At 39.1% G+C, this 18,125-nt stretch overlaps 1 protein-coding gene across 1 annotated transcript; it reads right to left on the bottom strand.

Annotated features, from left to right (window-relative positions):
• Positions 1–1,057: 1,057 nt before the first annotated feature.
• On the bottom strand, positions 1,058–7,358 carry LOC127756753 (ethylene-responsive transcription factor TINY-like). The gene is made up of 2 exons (XM_052282127.1): positions 6,897–7,358; positions 1,058–2,429 (listed from the first exon to the last, which is right to left on the bottom strand). The coding sequence occupies exons 1-2, from the start codon at positions 7,204–7,206 to the stop codon at positions 1,744–1,746; spliced, it is 996 nt and encodes a 331-aa protein (XP_052138087.1). The 5' UTR covers positions 7,207–7,358; the 3' UTR covers positions 1,058–1,743.
• Positions 7,359–18,125: the final 10,767 nt, after the last annotated feature.

Below are 18,125 nucleotides of genomic sequence, written 5' to 3'. Positions count from 1 at the left end.
TGACGAAGATACCAGCAAACTGCTGCACATATATTGTTTCATTTTAGTGTGACATGGTAAGGCTTCAAACCAAATAAACTATACTAATGCTCATACATTCGTGACAGAGTCTATTTCATATATTCGCAACAGAAAATGAGCCTTTTTGCAACAGAGGATCTGCTCTTATATATGCAAAGGACCATTGCTGCATATGGTTTACCAATTAAACATCTTCTTTTAATAACATTATTTTAGTGCCACATGGTTAGGCTTCAAACCAAACAAAGCCATATTAATCCTCGTGCATGCATATGAATCATATGAATCAAAACAAGGTCATCTATTCTGTGCACGATACATTTCTAATTAAAGATGAGCTGTTTCTTTTTTCTTTTTTTCTTTTTTAGTACCAGATCCTCTGCTCTTAAACAGCTTCTTTTAATAGCACTACACTATTTGGCGCGCTCAGCCGCTCCCTGCGAAGAGCAATATATATATAGTTTGTATTTAGTAAACGTTGTGTGATTATGGATGGTATAGCTCTAATATGTCCACGATTAGATAAACCTAGTAAACAGAAACATTGTTGGCATATGTTGCCGCCTGGTAACTATAGATCCTGATCAACTGATCTCTGTTTTCACGTCAAGCTGAGAGCTTTCTTCCTGCACTAGCTTTTGCAGAGAAAACACATGCATATGGCCCTCTTTCATTTCTAGAAAAAATATAGAAATGTTATACCTAGCTTTCTAATTTTACAATTTTTACTAGTATGCCAGAACACTGTAGCGGTTGATGACCTGGACCATCCATCTTAGATCAGACGATGGAGAGACAATAAGGTCAGCTACTAATGCCCATTTTTACCGTGCTTCTCTGTATTAATTAACTTGCCAAGCATCATATTGGATGTGAGGCCAGGTTTATCCCATTTTCAAAAAAAAAAATTGTTATCCCTTCCGTTTTTCCATCATACATACATACATACATACATACATACATACATATATATATATACATTATATATATATATATATATATATATGTGATATGCGACAGAGAAATTTTACGGTTATTAGGAAAGTACATCGAGATACCTAAATTTTATTTGATACCTTAATATACCTAGTGACTAACAGATTAGGGTAACTATTTGATACCTAAGTTTTATATTAAAAATGTAATAATACCTTTTGGTATCTTTTCAAGCATGATAAAATTATATATCCGACGTGACGAGTTGAAATAGGCCTCCAACAATATTTTTCTCGTGAGCGCGCAAATAGATTGCACGTCAGTACATTAGAAGAAAGCAATTATTTCGATACACAGCGTAAACGGCCAGACGGCCATTGCCTGAGTGAAGAACAAAGAAGGCCTCCAGCAATCAAATTCTTCACAAGACATCCCATACATGAGTTAATAATACTACAAGCATTTATATAATACAAGAAGCAAGGTTCATAATTCATATATTTGGCGCTAGCACCGGTGATAGTCATAGTATGATCGATCCAACCACGAATCATACACTCATAAAGCTAGATACTACTAGCTAGCAACTAGCAGAGGCAGTACACGTACACACTTAATTTAACATGGAAGCTAATCTGCATACACATGGCACTAATTAACTAACTAATATCTCATACTAGTAGGCTAATTACTAATCTGCATGCTTAATTAATTTAGCATCGATCAGTGAGTCACTGACTGATGAACGCATGCATGCTTACACGTACGTACCTTTGCATTGGTCGATCAGAAGCTCCAGAGATCGCCGACGGCGGCGCCGGCGAGCTCCTGCCCGTTGAGGTAGTCCAGCGGCGAAACGCCGCCGCCGAGGAGGAGGAGCTCCTGGATGAACTCCCACCCGTCGCTCACCTCCTGCGCCTGCGCCGCCACGCTGCACAGTAGGCTTGTCAGCTCCACGCCAGCTGCTGCCGCCGCCGGAGTATCCACGGCTTGCGGCGGCGCCGCGGCGGCGCCAAGATCGCCACTGGTGTTGCATTTCTTTGGCCGCTTGGTGGAGCTGCAGGGCTTCGCCGGCGGCGGCGGCGGAGGGAGGTCGTCTTCGCCGGCGGCGGCGGGGAAGTTGGTCTTGGCGTTGAGGCCGTAGAGCCTGCGGGAGACGGCGTCGTAGGCGAGGGCGGCGTCGAGTGCGGTGTCGAAGGTGCCGATCCAGAAGCGGGAGCCCTTGATGACATTGTCCCGGATCTCGGCCGACCACCGCCCGTACGTGCGCTGGTGGACGCCCAGGAACCCGTGCTTGCTCCTCCTCTTCTTCGCCGCCGCCGGCTTCGCCTTCGCGCCGCCGTTTCCGCCGCCGCGCTTGCTGGCTTTAGTGGCATCGCCGCCTTTCTCAGGCGCCACCGGATTTGGGTTTGGGAGAGGTAGTGTTCTTGCCTGACGGTTTGTGACTGCAGATTCAACAGCTGATGTAGTTCCTGCATTTTCCATGCAAGATTATATTTCGCACAAATTTCAAATCCAAATACAAATACTGAACGAATTTTGCTGGGGGGAAACAAGCATGCATGGATTGATGGATATATGTGTTCATTAATGCAAGTGATAAAATTCATTCAGAAACCAATTAGAGAAATACTGTACCATTCTGATTCCATCTTTTTTCCAGAAAACAGCACACACATGCATCGATTGATTGTGTTATGGAGAACACTGAATAATTAATTTGGAAAACAATCTAATATGAATGCATGGTAACTAATGACTCTAATTATCCCCATTTTACTCGAGTTCATCATCTTCTGTTTTTTTGTTTTGACAGAGTTCATTCGTAATATATATTGATCCCGCTGGTGACTCTGTACCTATCTGAATAGTAACAGAATCGATCCTTAATTTCATGGACAGCAATTCATGTGCTCATGTGTCAATTAACTAGCTACTCCATTTATTTTAGACAGCGTGAAAATTGGCATGGTTTCTGTGCTTTAAGTAAGATGCCAGATTGATCATTTGCATGTGTGCCTCATGCAGGATGAAATTAATCATGAAAGATTTGTCGGTAATTCATGTCTGTACTGTCAAATTAATGTCAATTGAGTCATGCATGATAATATGTTCATGTGTCCACATGTATGTGTCATCAGTTCACACAGCTAGTGAAACTTCGGTGCTGCGTCATGAGCTGAACATCTGCGTCATGATCAAAAAATTAAATCTTCAGGATGATATGTATATCATCCATTCAACAGTAGCTAGGAAAAATTACAACCAGTCAGTACCTGACATATAGAGAGAGATACTAAAGTATATCGATGATCTTTTACACCACTTAAAAATCATTTTGAATATGTTTATCTAAGCATTTATATATTTGAATACCCATGCATCTTTGTGAAGGTTTATGACAGAAAAGTTGGCAACACAGTAACCAGATGGTAGAACTGTTTGAAGGTTTTATGTGATGTCAAATTAATGTCACAATGTGGAATGGCATCTTGAACGTACTTAACAAAGTAATACTACTTTGATATTCTCATGGAACATCGATCTGATCCTATAAGATCATGTGCATGATCAATGTATGTCACTAACAATTGGACTAGATGATATTGATATGAGCAATATTGTTATGAAGTATATAGTGTTTGATGGGGGCGGCTAATGGGCGGGTGACCGCTCCAAGTGATCACCCCCATCTCCCTATAAGCTACTCTCTCCCTTCCTCCTCCCCTCTTATCTTCCTACTACACCATACATTTTTAAAAAATAAAAAAATAAAGTTAGAAAAAATTATTTATAGAAATACTATATATAAAAAATATTTGAATTCAAATTCAAATTTGAAACGGGTATGTAAACTTTTGACTTATAAACTTTGGGTCTATAAACTAATATTTGAATTCAAATTCAAAGTTGAATCAGGTATGTAAACTTTTAACTTATAAACATTAGGTCTATAAAATTTAGGTGTATAAACTTTAGATGCATAGATACTATATATAAAAAATATTTGAATTCAAATTCAAATTTGAATCGGATATAATTCAAATTCAAATTTGAAATCGGGTATATAAACTTTTGACTTATAAACTTTTGGTCTATAAACTTTAGGTGTATAAACTTTATACGTATAGAAATACTATATATAAAAAATACTTGAATTCAAATTCAAATTTGAATCGGATATATAAACTTTTGGCTTATAAACTTTGGGTCTCTAAACTTTATATGTGTAAACTTGAGGTGTACAAACTTTAGGTGTATAAATTTATTAAAATGGGAAAGTAATGCGGTGCCGAAAAAGGAAACCACGTAGAGGGAGGGGGGACCGTGCTAGGGGGCGATCGATCGCCCCTTAGCCTTTCCGGTGTTTGATGGGCTACCTAGAAAACTAATGATGCTCACAAAAACGATGAGGTTTCCATATATGATGTGCAAATATAGGAGATGATGCATGTGTATTCAGGAAAATTTTAAAATTTGGAACAAGATTAAATTTGAGATGAAGTTAATTTGAGGATGTACTGTGATGGATATTTTGGATTTTTCTAATTAATGTAATTAGGAGCCTTATGAGATGTAACTTAATTTGTCCTGTGACATGAAGCTAAAGCAATTTGGAGGATGATTTTTTGTTAGGTAAGTCAGGGTTTACACCTTTCTCTGTTCGATCAGAAAATTAAGATTTTTCAAGATTGTCGATTGGTGTACTTTATATAAATAAGAGAATCACTTAATTTTCTGCTACTTTTCACATCAAGGTTACTGCTGTTGGCTATGTGCTTAGCTTTTTTTTTCCTTAATTATGCCTAAGTATATTTATATTTTATTCCTTTTTGCTAGTACAATGTCAGTTTTTGGTGCCTTGCATGTATCAAAATTTATACTTACATGGAGAATTCTCATATATATTTATATGGGTTACATGGAGAATATATATACAGTTAGAATAGATCGGATTCCTTCTTTAAATATGTGTAGGGCTCCATGCATACTCCAAATAGAAATAAACTATAAAACTAACACTGATCATTTTTCACCAATGAAAATATATATTGAGACCAATTTTTTTATTTATATATGTATTTTTTTTCTTTATATATGCAAATTATTACCAAGCAAATGTAATTGTAAAGATACATGTGGGAATTTTTAACAACAAAATAGAAAGGTACATATATATATATATATGGAAATTACTACTACTCTCTCCGTTTCACAATGTAAGTCATTCTGGCATTTCTCATATTCATATTAATGTTAATGAATCTAGATAGTCTAAATTCATTAACATCAATATAAATGTGGGAAATACTAGAATTACTTACATTGTAAAACGGAGGAAGTACCAATTAAGTAAACATAAACAGATGGCAGTACATATAGGGAGATATAATCGAATATATATAACCAACGTGTACTATAGACTCCAACACCTTATGAAAAGGTCCAAAACCCCAACAGTGCAACACAAGCCGGCTTCAAGTTCCCCATTGAGGGACAGCTAACCATGGGCCGATCGATGAATCTAAGTCGGCAAAATGGTGAGCTAGCTAGCTGCATTGATATAAGGAACATGCATGTCAAAGACTCGAAGCTGCTAGTTGGATTCACTAATTTACTAGCTTATCAGCTGTGGATAATAACTAATTATGAACAAAAACACTTTCAGAATCCAAGTTGGATTTGGAATTTTGGCTAACGATGTGCTGGTGAATCAAAGTCGGTAAACTGTGTGAGCTAGCTGCATTAGGAAAACTAGCTGCGGTAGCTAGAAGTAAAAGGTAAATTGGCTAGCAGTAGTACTATGCGTGGCTGAACTCAGATTATTATGAGTTTTACTAGTATATTTTATTGTTCTAAAAAATATATACTAGTACATTTTATATACTACAATTTCAGTTGTATAGCTAAAATGGCAGCTAGTTTTTTTTTCTTTTCTTAAGATATGCATAATGGGTACAATGTCGGTTTGTGTTTTCTTTTTCTTTATATTTTTTAAAGATAATTAAGGAGGATGGTTATAATGTCGGTTTGGATGGCTTTATAAAAGGGCTTGGGATATTGGATATGCATCAGTTTAATTACATATGTAGTGCATCCTTTGTAACTCGTAAAGAGCTAGCTCATGAGATCAATAAGAATATAGCTTTCTTGATCTATATGTATAATTTCTTGTGGAAATAAAACACCACATTGAGAAGTAATGTTTCATTTAGTTGTGCGTTGGAATGGATCTCAGAATGGATATGATATTAACTTAATTTGTATTTCTAATGGAACTTTCAAGCTGCAACAGAATATATATGAAGGTGAAGATCATAGTTAGAAATGTCAAAGTATGCCCAACCTGAAATACTTTCTATTTTTTAAAAGATAGGGAGGATGGTTACAATGTCGGTTCTCTATATAAAAGGGCTTGGGATCTTGGATTTGCATGCAGTTTACATAGAGCTAGCTCTCGATCTATGTAATTTCTTGTGAAAATAAAATATATCTCATTGGGAAGTAACATTATTTCATTTAGTTGCTTGGAATCGATCTCAAAATAGTCAATATTTTAGCTTTGTTTTTATATATAGTGGAACTTTCAAGCTGCAATAAAACAATAAAATATGAAGGTCATTATATCATAGCAAGAAATGTCAAAGTATGCCCAACCTTGAAGAAGCTACTCTAATATTCTAATATGCAGAACTGTAGATCGATTCCAGATCTAATTAAAAAAAAGCAAACACATTCCATTCCCATGCATCAACTAATTAAAGATTGCTAGAAGGAGAGAATATACGCAAGAAGTTGGTCGATTTGGGATCGATGCCACCAAGAAAAAGAAATATATTTGAAGCATCAGAAGAGATTAAAATGTAGGTGCAACTGCAAGTGAACACACAAGCAAAACGATGTATAAAATGGCATGGAGGAGATGAGGAGTGCTGTACCTCTAGCTCCGACGACGAGAGGCCGGCGCGGCGGCGAGACGACGGCGATGATCTCCACCTCGTCGTCGTCGTCGTCGTCGTCTTCCTCATCCACCATCATGCTGAACCTGAGGAACTCCTCCTCGAACTCACGGCCGCCGTACTCGTCGTCGTCGTCGTCCTCCTCCTCCTCCTCGTTGTACTCCTGCTCCTTCCCGGGGCGGTGGCCGTGTGGCGGCGCCATCTCCACCGCCACCACCGACGGCGGCGGCAGCTCGTCGGCGGCGGCGACGGCGATGGCGTGGTGGTCGTCGGGGCCCCCTCCACACATGGTTGGAATGGATCGATCGATTGGATTCTCCAATGCAGGATGGAGATGTCGCAGCAGCAGCAACAGTAACAGTGGAGGTAGCTAGCTAGCTAACAAAAGCAAGAGAGCTCACTCTGCCGACTCACTCAAGTGAAGAGGATCGGAGACGAGACAATATCAATAAATAAATAATGGAACAAAACAAGCAATGCAAAGCTTCACCGTCACAGCTGCAGCTTCACAAGAGGGACACGTAGAGACAGACGATGTGTGCGTCTGGGGGACCGAGTATAGTAGCATGTTACTTTATCCATCCCATTTTAGACGCAGCGATAAGTTTTCATGTTCAATTTTGATCATTCGTCTTATTTAAACTTTTCTTATGATTAGTAGTATTTTTATTGTTATTAGATGATAAAACATGAATAGTACTTTAAACGTGACTTATGTTTTTATTTTTTAAAAAAAAAACTTCAAAAAATAAGAGTGATAATTAAAGTTAGAAACGGAAACTCACAGATGCCTTAAAATAGGACAAAGGGAGTATATATAAACCTATTTTCTCCATTTTAAAATGTTGCTATTTATAATAAGATCAAATCACATCATACGGCGATAAATCTGAACACATCGTTTTAAGATGGATCAAATCTCATTCTAGCTAGGTAATGATATTTTGAGACAAAGATATTAGTAGCTACAAGTAGTATATGCATGAAGGAGAGAGGTGAGTCTTAAAAAATGTGAACTATAGATTTGTACTAACTATTTACAGTACAAGGCTCTAAGATATTTATAGTACAAGGCTCGATGGATTTGTAGCTATATGTTAATTTCTATGAGAGGTAAGTCAAATATTAATGGCGTGGGATATATTTATAATAAACTATTAGTTTTTAGGGTAGTTGACTATTTCATCCGTCCTAAAAAATTTAATTTAGAAGGAGATGTAACACTGTAAATTCATATTTGGGCCTTGTTTAGTCCTGAATTTTTTTTTTCGAAAAACGTCACATCGAATCTTTAGATACATGCATAAAACATTAAATATAGATAAAATAAAAAACTAATTGCACAGTTTGCATGGAAATCGTGAGACGAATATTTTAAGACTAATTAGCCTATAATTAGCCATAAGTGCATGCTACAGTAACCACATGTGCTAATGATGAATTAATTAGATTTAATAAATTCGTCTCGCGGTTTTTAGGCTAGTTATAAAATTAATTTTTTTATTCATATCTAAAAATACCTTTCGACATCCAGTTAAATGTTTAATATGACACCTTAAAAAGGCCTAGAGCAAGCAGCAACGAGCCAACGCAGCAGCAGTACCAGACGGGCACACATGGCTCAACTTGATTTGGGGGCTCGCGCGCACACACACACCTGCACACTGTTAATATGAGCTTTACCTTTTTTACTGAGCTGCGAATTGAACGATGCGAGCAGTAACCTACGTAGCTGTAACTTTATAGCTTGCTTTGCCATGTGCGGCCAAGAAACCCTAGGCGCACTCAGGCACAGCCAGCCAGGACCAACACTAGTCCAAGGTCCAACGTAAGTAATGAAGACCATACGAAATTAGCATATGTAGAACTGCCATCCATATTAATTATCACGCTTTAATTACCATATAAAATTAACATATTGCGATTCAATGAGGATAAATCATCTTGCCATTTAGCAATATCTTCAGCGCGCTAGAGATCAGCGAGGAGACGTGCGATGGCAGCCGACCTCGGGAGGATAGAAGGGGTTGCAACGGAGGTAGGGGAGGAGAGGGATAAGTGACTGATGTCGAAGAAGAGGGAGTGTAGCGGCGGAGGTTGGAGAGGAGGGGAAGTAGCGATGGAGGTCAGGTAGGAGGCAGATGATGGTAGCCAGCCTTATTAGGGAGGATGTAAGGGGTAGTAGCCATACAAATCCACTCGCCCCACCATCCTAATTTTCTTTCCTCTTTTCCTATCTTCTATCTGACTACCTCCTTCCCCTTCCCTTAAGGGTGACGGTGATGGTCCCGATGAAGAAAGTAGCGGCATCAGTAGGACCGTTGGTGGCCTTGAGGAAGGTTGATAGAGCTAGACTCAACGACAACACGATGACATCGGCCATGTGGAGTGTGGGGAAGAAGGGGAGAAGATCGAAGGCAGCAAAAGGTAGGGCTGGACCGGGAGGTTGGTTGTCACCTCTTCATCCTTGAGTCCTTAACCACTCGTCTTGCAGCACCGCTAACCAGATATTTGCTCCCCTCCCCCCTTCTATGTCTTAGCTATGTAAAAGAAATGTGGATGAGGTTGTTAGATGGGCCCCACTTCCACGTAGGATTAAAAATAGATTTATTTCGCACGTTGGATGCCATGTAAATAGAGGGGGTTATTCGTCCGGTTTGAAAAGTTTGGACCTATTCATATTATTGTAAAATGAACCTTTTTAATATTGCTAATACTAAAATTTTAGCAAGTTAACAATATTGCGAAACTTTAGTTCGTAGGTCACAATAGTTCATGGTAATTTAGACATTTCCCTTAATTAAATTGAACCATATATATGAGATTTACTTTGTTGTGTTTGTCTCTGTTTCCTCGACAGAAGGTACGTACGGTTGATGCAGCAACAGCAGCAGCTGCTGGCGCGGCACGTGACATTAATCTGCACCCATCGTGATTAACAACCTGTTGATCCGTACATCTCCCTTTCTGTCCCAATCGTACACACAGTAATTAATTAAGCACACTGCAAGTTGTACAAGTGGCCATCAAAGGAAAATGACCCGGTGAAGGGCACCTCGCCAAAAAACAGGAATCGATAGTACTGTAAACAACGACCCTGCGCCCCAGCTGGCCTGTCTGTACATACTATATATTCAGAGATTTCATCAGACTATCAAGCTAGCCAGTGTGCCACACAAGTTACATTGTACCCCCATCGTCCTTGTGTGTATCTGTGTTCAATGGTTTATCGTTCATCTTATTTTAAATTTTTTTTATAATTAATGTTTTTATTGTTATTAGATAATAAAATATGAATAGTATTTTATGTGTGATTTATTTTTTTTATAAATTTTTCGATTAAGACGGACAATCAAATTAACGTTAGACGCAGAAACTCGTAAATGAACTTATTTTGAGAAGAAGGGTGTATTGTACATAGTACAGTACTCCGTACTATGTTAAGATCAAGTTGAGGGTAGATGTGAGGATGAGCATGAATCTTTTTGCACGACCCTACACGCATATATGGATGATCGATCTTATCTATAGCTAGTTTTGCACACTGGAATGAAACGATCGACTAATACTGCCGCTGGTTTTGAACGGTTGGCGTGCAAACCAGGAACGAATTTCAGGGGCCGTTTGATGCATGCCAACCACACACATTTGCCACACCTTAACAAGTCTAGGGTGGTGTTCTATATACGGGCTGTGTTTGGAAGTCAAGGTTACCAAACTCCTCTCCATCGTATTCCGTGTGCACTCTTTTCAAACTACTAAACGGTGTATTTTTTTCAAAAAGTTTCTATATAAAGGTTGCTTAAAAAATCATATTGATTCATTTTTTTAAAAAAATAACTAATACTTAATTAATCATGTGCTAATGAACCGCTCCGTTTTCCGTACTTACGGAACGTCTGATTCCGAACACAGCCATACTATATTTTCTTCAACTTCTACTCTTTTATTTTTTATGGACACGCTTTCCGAATGGCTAGACGGTAACATTTTTCATAAAAAAATATTCTATAAAAAAGTTACTTTAAAAATCATATTAGTCTATTTTTTAATGTTTTAAGCTAATATTTCACTAATATACGCTAATCCATCGATCTGTTTTGCGTGCCCGGAAAAAGTTTCCAAATACTCTCGCCCTTATAAAGGCATACACACACCCAATTTCTATGAGCAATTCCGAAAATCTGGACCGATTTATTTTGATATTGATGAAGTCTTTACAACCACCTCGCAGTCGAGATGCCTCGAGGGTATACGTCACATTCAATAAAAAATAATAATTTACCCGTAAATGTAACCACCTGTCCTTGTGATAGATCACCTCAGATCGAGAGAGATGCTAGGCACGTGGGGGACATTAAAGTCGGTACTAGCCTAGAGAAAAAGGAAAGGTGGAGCTAGAGATCGACCAAGGGGATTTAGATCCCTCTTATATAACTTGTCATTGACTTTGTGGCTGACAAATGGGCCAGAAAATAGTGGGGCCCACATGTCAATAACGTTAGAGGATCCCTCTCCCAGTCAATCGGTAGTACAGTTACAGTGCCCTTTACTTTATGGGTGGCTTCCCGATTAATCAGTACTAGTACAATTACAGCGCCCTTTACTTTGTGGGTGGCTCATCGGGAAGGCCAATAGCCAAGGGCCAGAAAGAGATGGACATTGCATATGCAGAGCGTGCAGGCCAGGACAGCACAAGCTGTGGACGTCAGAACACGTACTAGTGGAGTACTCCTACTATCGATCGATCAGATGGCCCGTACGTCCTCGCTCTCGACAAAACTTTGCCAGCGGCCGAGGCCGGGACATTTAACTAAATACTACCCGTTTTCAAGTAAGTTTATCTTTCACTCATCTTACATATATATCACTAATTGATACTACTTGGTACTAGTAGTAATTAATCTTGGATAATGGCAGCAAATAGTTTAGTTTATGGCCCAGGTTAGTTCCCAATTTTTTTTCCCAAAAAACAACACATTGAATCTTTGGCATATGTATGGAGCAATAGTTAATAAAAACAAAAAATAATTACACAGTTTACGTGGAAATCGTATGACGAATATTTTGAACCCAATTAGTTCATGATTAGCTCACATGTGCTAATGATAGCTTAATTAGGCTCAAAAGATTCGTCTCGCGTTTCCAGACAAGTTATGAAATTAGTTTTTATTCGTGTACGAAAACCCCTTCTAACATCTGATCAAACGTCGATGTGACACCTAAATATTTTCTTTTCCCTAACTAAACATGGCCTATGTCACGCCGCCCTATCGATCGATAATGGCGGTCATGCACGTAACTTGCTCGATCAGAAGCTCCAGAGATCATCGCCGACGACGACGGTGACGTAGTCCAGCGTGGCGCGACGCCGCCGACGAGCAGGAGCATCTCCTGGATAGATGATGAACGGCTCCAACTCCCAGCCGTCGATCGCTGACCTCAGCGCCGCCGCCGCGCGCTGCAGCTTGGTGTCGCGGCGCCGCCGCGCCAGCATTGTCGCCGTGGCGACGGCGATCGACATCGACGACGAGCAGTGATGCTGCGTTTCTTTGGACGCTAGCTTGGAGGCAGAGGTGGGCGGCGCGGTTGTTGTCGGCGGCGGCGGCGTCGTAGGCCAGCGCCGCCTCCGCCGTGTATTGTCGAAGGTACCGACCCACACGCGACGCGAGCGCCATTGATGACGGTGATCTCCGCCGCCCACCCACCGCCCGTACTTGCGCCGGTGCCATTGACCACGCTGGCTTCTCGCCTTCTTCGCCGCCGGTTTCACAGGCGGCGCCACCGGATTTGGGAGAGGTTGTTTTCTTGACAGCTGGAGGTTTGTCCCTGCGATTTTTCATGCAAGATTTCACATAAATTTCAAATCCAATTAGTACAAATCCTGAACGAATTTATATTAGTGGAAAATTAAACAAGCATGGAGATTTATATATGTGTTCATCAACGCAACTGATAATTAAGATTCATTCAGAAAATCAATTAGAGAATACGACCATTAGTTCTCATCCGATCCGATCTCTTTCCAGAATACAAACACACACATATGTTAAATACACAAATTAATGGTTGGATGGATTGTATGCATGGTAACTAATGACTCTAATTTCCCCATTTTACTTGAGTTATCATGCATCCTCTTTTTTTTCACATATTCAGGTCCTGTTTGGCAGAGCTCCAAATCTCATATCCACAGTAGATTTGATGTTTATATGTTAAATTATAGTGATTTAAAATTTTAAATATCATCCAAAATAAGAACAAATTGATTTATCCAAATGTAATACGCGTAATCGTAGATCCAAATATATGGATTTGTGGAGCTAAAAATACCTAGCTTCATAAAATTTTGGATCTGGAGCTATGCCAAAGAACACCTCATTTATATTGATCCAGGTGACTCTGTACTTATCTGAATAATAGCAAATAGAATCGATCCTTAATTTCATGGACAACTATTCACGTCTTCATGCTCAGTTACCTAGCTACTTATTTTATTTAGTGAAAATTGGGAAGATTTCAGTTTAAGTAAGAAGATGCCAGATTCACGTTCACGTAGCCTCATGATGAATTTAATCATGAAAAAATTGTCGGTAATCCATGTCTTCGTTGTCAAATGTCAATTCATCCATTAATTTGACAACAGCCAGTGAAAATTCAGTGCCGCGACATGAGCTGAAATCGATCTGCATCATGATCAACAAAATCTTTAGGATGAGAATTTAGTAATTTAATTAATTATATACATATCATCCACTCAACAAGTAGATACAAGGAAAATATGCATGTGAAATTTTGGATTCATTTATCTCTTCAGTGGATAATAACCAATAATGAACCAAAATTATTCAGAAGCCAAATTGGATTTGGGCATTTTGGCTAACAATATAATGGGCCTGGTGAATCAGAGTCGGTAAACTGTGCACATGAGCTAGCTGCATTTTGATAAGGAACATATATAGGAAAACTAGCTGCGTTAGAAGTAAAAGGAAAATTTGCTGGCATTAGTGTGTGGCTGAACTCAGATTATTTATGAATACAACAATTTCAGTTGTGTACAGCTAGAATGCCAGTTAGTTTTTTTTTTCATGAGAGATGGGGAGAAATGGAGAATTGCCATAAAATGTCGGTTTGTATTTTCTTTTGTTTCTATTTTTTTTCAAAGATAGGGAGGATATGATGGTTACAATAATAGTATGTCTGTTTGGATAACTCTATAAAAGGACTTGGAATACAATCTTGGATATGCATGAGCTTACATAGTAGTGTACATGCATCCTTTGTGACTCCTGAGATCAATAAGTCTATGTTCTTCTCCTTGCTTTCTCAACTTATTTTTCTTTTTTTTTATGAGCATGTTTTCTAAACTGTTAAATGTTAAATGGTAGTACGTGATCTTTTACCAAAAGTTTTCTATTAAAAACTTTCTTTAAAAAATCATATTAATATATTTTTAATTTTTTAAACTAATACTTAATTAATTATACGCTAATGAATGTTTTGTTATATACGTGCCGGCCGGAGAGTAGTGGTTCCCATCCGCTCCTCCCAAACAAAGCCTATAAGAATACAAGTTATCCATCTATATAATTGATTTCTTGTGAAAATAAAATACTACAAGTAGCTGGAGTATCTCACTGGGAATGAAGAAGTAATATATTTCATTTAGTTGTGCGTGGAATAGATCTATCAAATTAAAATGGTAATAATAATAGTATTAACTTTGTGGAACTTTCAAGCTGCAATAAGGGTGTGTTTGAGGAGAAGCGGATTAGAAAGATACGTAAAACGAGGTAAGCCATTAGCACATGATTAATTAAGTATTAACTATTCGAAACTTCAAAAATATATTAATATGATTTTTTAAAGCAACTTTCCTATATAAATTTTTTGTAAAAAACATACCGTTTAGTAGTTTGGAAAGTGTGTGCGCGGAAAACGAAACAATCTTTCTCTCTTTCTCCTAACCTAGTTAGAAATGTCAAAGCTAGCATGCTCATCCTGACGTGGGATTTGTGTTTATCCCAACTTAATCTAATGTGCAGTAGATTCCAGAACCAATAAAAACACACACACACACACACATTCCATTCCATTCTGTAAATCTAGAAAGGAGAGAATTAATGGCCGATTTGGGAGGAATTTTTTTTTAAAAGGATCATCAGAAGAAAACGCGCGCAGAACCTTTGCCTCCGATGGCCGGAGGCCGGCGCGGCGGCGAGACGGCGATGACCTCGTCGTCGTCGTCCTCCTCCTCCTCAAACTCACGGTGGTCGTCGTCCTCCATCGTCTTTCCCGGCCGGGACGGCGGCCGTGTGCCATCAACGCGGCGGCGGCGACGGCGTGGTAGTTGTCGGGCAGGCTCCTTCTTCCACACATCGATCTTTTGTCGTCGCAGCGGCAGCAGCAGCAGCAGTGACACTGGAGGTAGCTAGCTAGCTATTAGGGGTCTATACTGTAGTACTCTACTGTCTACTCTGTTGTGGCCTTTGAAGAGGAGGAGGAGGCAATACCCAAAAATTAATGGTGACCCTAATTTTACGCTAGGAGAAGAAGAATTAAGCAATGAATCGATGAAAGCTTCACAGACAGGGCGCCACAGCTGCAGCTTCACAAGAGGGGACACGTACGTACGTATACAGTACTGGAGAGAGGAGCTGATCAGCAAGCTAGCAGCATCAGCAGTGGAGTAGTGGAGGTATGGACACGAATGGGACCAAATCGAGACAAGACGACACAACACGCGGCTCAACTTGATTTGGGGACCTGCACCTAGCTAGCTTTACCCCCATCTTTCTGACAAGTGAGAGCAGTGCCATTGCCATCTCGATCCGGCCAAGAAACCCTGGGCGCACGCAGGACCGACCAACAAGTCCAAGGTAAAGTACTCCCATCAATCTCTCTCCCAAATTAATGTTGGTATTTCCTCTCTCCTAGAATATAACAACTTTTCATTCTTAGAATTTGTCTTAAAATATAACAACTTTCCAACCAACATTAATTCTCTTCCCAACCAATCACAATCCTTCACCGTTCACTTTTATTTCCGAACTACATCCACTACTCATCCAATCACAACCCTCCACCACTCACTTCTATCTACTTTCTTAATAACTGTGTCTAATCCTAAAACTGGGACGGAGGAAGTACGAAATTATAATCCATGCTTAACTTTAATTAGAGCAAGAGTTAGTACAATACATTTACATCAGCCGGGTATAAGGATGTGTTATGAGTTGGCTCAACCATTATCAGGTGTGTATATTTATTTTTTTAATACATATGTCCAGCTCGAGAAATCTTTATATTTTGGAATGAGAGTAATTACTATATAGTAGTCAGACTATATACAATTGTTTCAAGATAGGACGGTATATCCAACTGCCTAGCCAAATAACTTTATTAATTACCACTCATGTTAGGAGCCGTTTGTTGTAAACTGGTATTGTGTTTTTTTAAGATAACAGACAACGTCCGGCCTGTACATTCTAAGGTGAATGCACACGGCCAAAACTGCTATTGTACGTGTGTGATGTGTACATATAATGTATCCGTTTGTATAGCCAACAACTAATTAATTAAGCTATACACATTATTACTTCCTCTTATATATGTACACTTAATAATATGGTCCCGTGCGGAGCTTGCAATATTGGGAAGCTAGCTAGTTAGGGCATAATGGATTCGATCGATTTTTCAGCGGGAACCATATATACCAATCGTTTTGCTAGAGTTGCTCGGCTGAGAGCTGGAGCTTCTGGCAGTTAATTAATTGATATTTTACTGACCCTAGTAGCAGCGCAGTAACCACTGCTAGCTAGCTCATCCGAGAGCAAGGCTAGTAATATTTCGATTATTTGCTGTTTGGTTGTTTGCATGGTTAGTAACCCTGGTACGTTTGATTGTTTGCTAATCCAGGCTATAGCTTGGCTGGGCAAACCAGCTCTTTGCTCAATTGCTAGGCTTGCCTTGCCTCACCGTTTGGTTAAATTGCTTTTGATGGTAGCAGCTAGATGTTTGGTTTGCGTAGCATGAAGGTTAATCAATATGAAATCAAAGGACAGCCCATATTATTTTACCCTTAATCGTATGGAATCAGAGGTTAATCAATTTAACAGATCGAATTCAGAAGACACAGAAGGATCCGTGCGTGATGAACATGTATCGATTAAAGAAAAGAGATGGTCTGGAAGAGGAACAAAGGTATCGGGGTACAAATTCAGGAGCCGCTGCACTCGACTTTACCACCAACGTTTTCACGCGAAAGAAAATGGAGGAGAGCTGAATTGGCTCTCCCTTGGAAGCGAGCTTTTTCTTGCCCAATCAGGCTAGCTTGCTTCCAGAAGCGAGCCATTTTTGCTGCTACCAAATGGCATGCTAGCCCTAGCCTTAGATCCAAACGTACCTAATTGATTTAATTTTTACAACTTGAACTCTTCAAACCCACACATATATTGAACTTAGCTTCTTATATATGTTGATTAATTAAGCACGGTTCACTATTGTTGCCATTATCGTTGCGCCTTCCTCCATTTAACATCGGAATCCTCTGCCAGTACTGCTCACTAATATATGAACCCGAGGATCTATAAGACCCACATATAAATGAGTGTGTACAGTACAGTAGAGGAACAGCATCTCATCGCTTAGCTCCACTGCCAACAAGTCCATGAGCCTTTTCATCAAAACCTAAAATACTCCTTAATTTATCCTAAAATGTATGCCCATATTGTCCCGTGTTCTCTAATCCGGATTTATATACGTATTCTTAGTGATCTAAAAACAAAGGCTGGAAAGTAAACTTCGATGAAAAAACCCTAAAATTAACTTTAAATTTAAAGTTGAAAATTCAAATTCTGGCTGATAAGCATAAGCATAAGCGAAAATATGAGGCTGTAAACCAACAATGTAAATTCCTCGTTACTATTAGCCACGTGTCACATAATTGCGTCATCTTGAAAATATTAGACCCTTCAGACTTTGATAACACCTGCTACCTCGATCAGTCTTATAATATAATATATAGGATTTTACCCGTATAACTATATGGACAAAATCTAGGATGATGGTAGTAATTAATTACTTCATCTCTCCCAAAGTACAATAACTTTTTGCGTTTAAAATTTGTCCTAAAATATAACATTTTTTCACCAGCATTCTCTTTCCAACCTACCATTCAATTTCTCCACTTACATTCCCTTCTTAACT

The sequence above is a fragment of the Oryza glaberrima genome, chromosome 12, assembly GCF_000147395.1.
Source record: "Oryza glaberrima chromosome 12, OglaRS2, whole genome shotgun sequence".
Lineage (NCBI taxonomy): Eukaryota > Viridiplantae > Streptophyta > Magnoliopsida > Poales > Poaceae > Oryza > Oryza glaberrima.
The sequence above is the reverse complement of the archived record's forward strand: the minus strand, read 5'-3'. Positions and strand labels throughout refer to the sequence as shown.